Source organism: Microtus ochrogaster, unplaced genomic scaffold (genome assembly GCF_000317375.1).
Source record: "Microtus ochrogaster isolate Prairie Vole_2 unplaced genomic scaffold, MicOch1.0 UNK8, whole genome shotgun sequence".
Lineage (NCBI taxonomy): Eukaryota > Metazoa > Chordata > Mammalia > Rodentia > Cricetidae > Microtus > Microtus ochrogaster.
Window position 1 is genome coordinate 475893 of NW_004949106.1, and position 4551 is coordinate 480443.

The window sequence follows — 4551 nt, forward strand, 5'->3', positions numbered from 1 at the left end:
ACAGTAGTGTTTGGAATGTGGATTGTTTTTATGACTTGTGCAGTGTGTGTGTGTGTGTGTGTGTGTGGTATGTCTGTATGTATGGTGTGTGTGTGTGTGTGTGGTATGTCTGTATGTATGGTGTGTGTATGGATTGTGGTGTGTGTGTATGTGTGTGTGAGGTGTTTGTGTGTGCTGTACGGTATGTCTGTATGTATGGTGTATCTGTGTCTGTGGCAGTGTATGTGTGAGTGTTGATGAGGGTGGAGCTTGGTGCATGTTAGGCAAACACCTTACTACCGAGTTGCCTTCCCAGCCTCTGTTTCACTGTGTAATCCAGGCTGGCTTTGAACTCACAACTCTCCGGCCTTTATCTCGTGAATGGCCTTGCCACACTTGGAATCTAAGATATTTGCTAGAGAATGGATTTCTTCCTGTTAGCGTTTAGCACTCAGTTTGGCCCCTAGCAGAAAAATCTCAGCCTCTGATCATGTTATCACATGAACACAATTAAAGAGTCATCATGCCAGCGTCAACGAATCGTTTGGCTTGGCTTCTACTTCCTACTCTCAAATACACACACACACACACACACACACACACACACACACACACACACACGTATAATATTACCTCCAGTTCCAGTCATTCAGAAATTGCAGAACACTTCACTTTTTGTTTGCAACATTTTAGCATATGAATTTACTGCTCTGAGATGTGTGGGTTCTAGTTTTCAGAGGAAGAAAAAAAAAATAAAGATTTTCTGTTTTTCCCCAGTGCTTAAAAGGAAAAAAAAAATATCAGGAATCAGAAGCACACATAAGCATCCTACATGTTTGGGGCTGATTGAGGAAGGAAATTCTATCCAATTTGTGCAGAGTAATATTTATAATTTTGAAACATTAATAAAATGATTAGCCAAACGCACACACAAGATCTCTGTTCCTAGAGACCCTCCCCGCACAGGTGCTGCCCACCAACGGCCCTGCTTTGAATACGGACCTTGTGGGTTCTGTTTCACAAGGGTTGCATTGAGAAAGCCGTGTGGGAACTCAGATTTCTGTGTGAGGGACGGCTGAAGAAGCCAAGCCTTAATTTCTTTATTCTAATTAGAAATTGACACAGGGTTTTAACACAGTGGAAAATGTTGCTTTCCTGTGTTGAACGAGTGCCGGGGACTCAAAGACATCCCTTTCCTCTGAGCCTGGCTCAGGTCAGGGCTGGCTAGGTGTGAGAGCTTAGGCCCGTGTTGATCCCGTGATGATGCAGGAGTTCAGGTTTGCTCTTTACTCCTGGCCCGATGGAACCTGGGAGACAGCTGAGACTCAGGACCACCCAGAGTCCTGAGCAGAATGAAAACAACAGCCCTTACTGGTATCAGCATTGCCTAAATTGTGTACGGTCTTTCAGAGACACCTTCAGATGGTAGTGGCCTGTCCGTATTCACACAGCCGCTGCGGGGCAGAACATTTTGGAGTTTCTTCTACGTGTCTTATCTACCATTGATGCTTCCCAAATGCCAATGTCTCACACAGAATCGTGAGGGAGGGTCAGGTCAGAGATGGCCAGAGTCATCTTTTCTTTTCTTTTCTTTTCTTTTTTAATGACTTATTATTTTTATTTCTTGTGCATTGGTATTTACCTCCATTTGTGTCTGTGTGAAGGTGTCAGAGCCCCTGAAACTGGAGTTAAAGATGGTTGTGAGCTGCTGTGTGGATGCTGGGAACTGAACTCTGATCCTGTGGAGGGGCAGTCAGTGCTCTCAACTGCTGAGACATCTCTCTAGCCCCTGGCCAGAGTCACCTTACGAAAGAAGGTGTTTTCACTTCTAAAATTTTTATCACACTTGTTTACTGATTTTATACGTGAATGGGCACCTGTTACTGTGCATGTTGACGTCAATGGACAATTTGTGGGAGTTAGCACTGTAATCCTACTGCGTGAGTCCCGGGAATTGAGTCAGGCTGTCAGGCTTGGTGGCAAGAGTTCTTTAAAGCTGCACCATCTTGCTGGCCCTATTTTTGACATTTAAAAAAATTTGTTTATTTATTATGTATAGCATATTCTGCCTGCATGTAGACCTGCAGGTCAGAAGAGGGCGTCAGATCTCATTACAGATGGTTGTGAGCCACCCTGTGGTTGATGGGAACTGAACTCAGGTCCTCTGGAAGAGCAGCCAGTGCTCTTGGCCCCTGAGCCATCTCTCCAGCCCTGTTCTTGACTTCTGAAAGGAGTTCATACGCATACCAAATTATCCTATATTAGCAAAGGTGACTGAGTGTCAACTGAGTGAAGTACCTCAACTCAGTTTCCCAAGCATTTGTAACTGGTAGTGAACCAGCTCTCCCAGGCTCAAGTTCTGCCCTTATGTGTTTAGAAAGACTCCCTGTCTCTTCACACGGCAGGGTTCTGTTGTTCCTAGGAGTGATGGGGGCTGCCGAATCGCTCAAATTTCCAACAGGAAACTGCCACAGCAGCTCATCCCAGCTCCACCTCGTGAGTTCAGAGACATCTCTCTGAGTTATTTAATTTCTAGAATGGGATTTAACACACAGAGACACACACAGACATACACATGTGCACACACACATGCACATACATTTGCACACACACACAAGCACATACAGATACACACATGTGCATATACACATACGCACTTGTTGACACAAACACACACACATGCACACACACATACACACAGAGACACACGCACACACATATGCACACACATACGCACACACGCACACTCCCTACCTTTTTTTTCTTTGTTTCCCCGAGGGCTCTTTGTTCTGAGTCCATGGCAGATGGTATAGGAGGGAAAAGGCACCCTCTAACAGGAGGCTCCTGAGGCAAGCAGCTGCCTCTGGTCTTGTGAGGTTGTGTGTTCCCTTGATTGTCTGTACAAACAGGTAGGAATAAAAGTGTGTCAGCTGCAGGTATGGGGTGAACTGCTGAATCTTAACTCTTGTTACTCTTTTCTTTCTTTCTTTTAGAAATTGTTTTGTGTGTGTGTGTGTGTGTGTGTGTGTGTGTGTGTGTATACATGCTACATGCCTGCAGAGGCCAGAGGTTATCAGATCCTTTGGAGCTGATTACAGGCAGTTGAGAGAGTCTTGAACCATCCAGTGTGGGTGATGGGAACTGGACTGAGCTCTCCTGGAAGAGCAGGAAGGACTTTTAACTACGAAGCCACCTCTCTAGCCCTCGATTTTATGTTTGAGCAGGGGTTTACATATGATAGTCCAGGCTAGCTAGCTGAAACTCACCATGTGATGCAGAGCTGCCTTAAACTGGCACCCCAGATTCCTGACTGCTGGGGATACAAGTCTAAACCGCCATCCCTAACCTGACTGCTGGGGTTACAAATCTATACCGCCATCCCTAACCTGAGTGCTGGGGTTACAAATCTATACCGCCATCCCTAACCTGAGTGCTCAGATTACAAATCTATACCGCCATCCCCTAACCCGCGAGCCTTTCTATGCATAGGATGAATATATAATCAAATGCATACACATGCCTAGAAAACAGAAGTTGTATGCAAATTTGACCGATGAGAAGAAAACGAGGGAGAATGTGGTTTACTGGGATGGCCATGGGACCCTCAGTTTCAGTCTCTGGGAGCTTGTGACTGAGTCGGGCGGTGGTGAGAATAATGGTGGTAATAACACAAGTGTACTGAGAACTGAAAAACGGAAAGGAAATCGTGCACCCTGTTTTACACGTGCTAACCCGTGCAATCCCCACGGCAGTCTCAAAGTCGCCTTATCCTCATCCCACAGAGTGGGAAGCAGCCTTAGCAACCCTAAACAATGTGTCTGAGATCCTAGACTCAGCACTTGAATGGCGGAATTCATGCGGCTAAGCCTAGGCAAAGCGGAGCCCGGCAGGGTCTTGTTCCCACATTTACTGCTCCCCCCCGCAGCCCCCCGCCATTTTCCAAGGTGAGTGGTAAGAGAAGCGGCATCTGACGAGCCTGTGTTCTCAAGGGAACTCTGCATAAGCTCACTTAGATCAACGTAGACCTCAGGCTCAGACACTGAGACCTGCCTTTCTACCTGGGAAGGCACCGCTGTAGATGGTGAAGAGGTCTCTGTCGCTAGGAAGCTGGAGGTGACTGACGCGGGCATGCCCAAGGGCCTTTCTGGAGGCTGGCTGTGTCTTTTCATTGTGGCTTTCCTCCGGGGTGTGGACGTGGAGGTGGCTCTCTATCGGTGCTTCCTGGGGAACAACAGACACACAGGCTGTAAACACGAGGGAATTAAGCGTCTCTCCAGAACTCAGGCCTTGTGGGTTCAAGGACAAAGTCTCTCTGCAGAGTGGGAAACAAGGCCACAGCAGCACAGTCTCTAACGCTGTTACTGTGAAACTATTGAGCAAAAGGGAAGGACACACAGCCATGTCTGATATACAGTGCTTTACAGAAAGGAAAAATAAATCAGGATGAAGAGCCTAAACCATGATCTTTATATCATAAAATCTTTCCCCTTCTGGAGTGTGGCTCTTCCATGTCCCTACTCTCCTTGACGTGTGACCTCATAAAGTCAAACAAGATTATTCGAGGGCTGGAGA

At 46.6% G+C, this 4551-nt stretch overlaps 1 protein-coding gene across 1 annotated transcript in view; it reads right to left on the minus strand.

The window, feature by feature from the left end:
* Positions 1–4551, minus strand: part of Kiaa2012 (KIAA2012 ortholog) — a 97824-nt gene that overhangs the window by 71984 nt on the left and 21289 nt on the right. Inside the window, exons 6-7 of the mRNA XM_026788872.1 lie at positions 4038–4200; positions 2734–2876 (exon numbers count right to left, since the gene is read on the minus strand). Coding sequence (XP_026644673.1) covers positions 2734–2876; positions 4038–4200 — 306 coding nt within the window. The remainder of the gene's footprint in view (positions 1–2733; positions 2877–4037; positions 4201–4551) is intronic.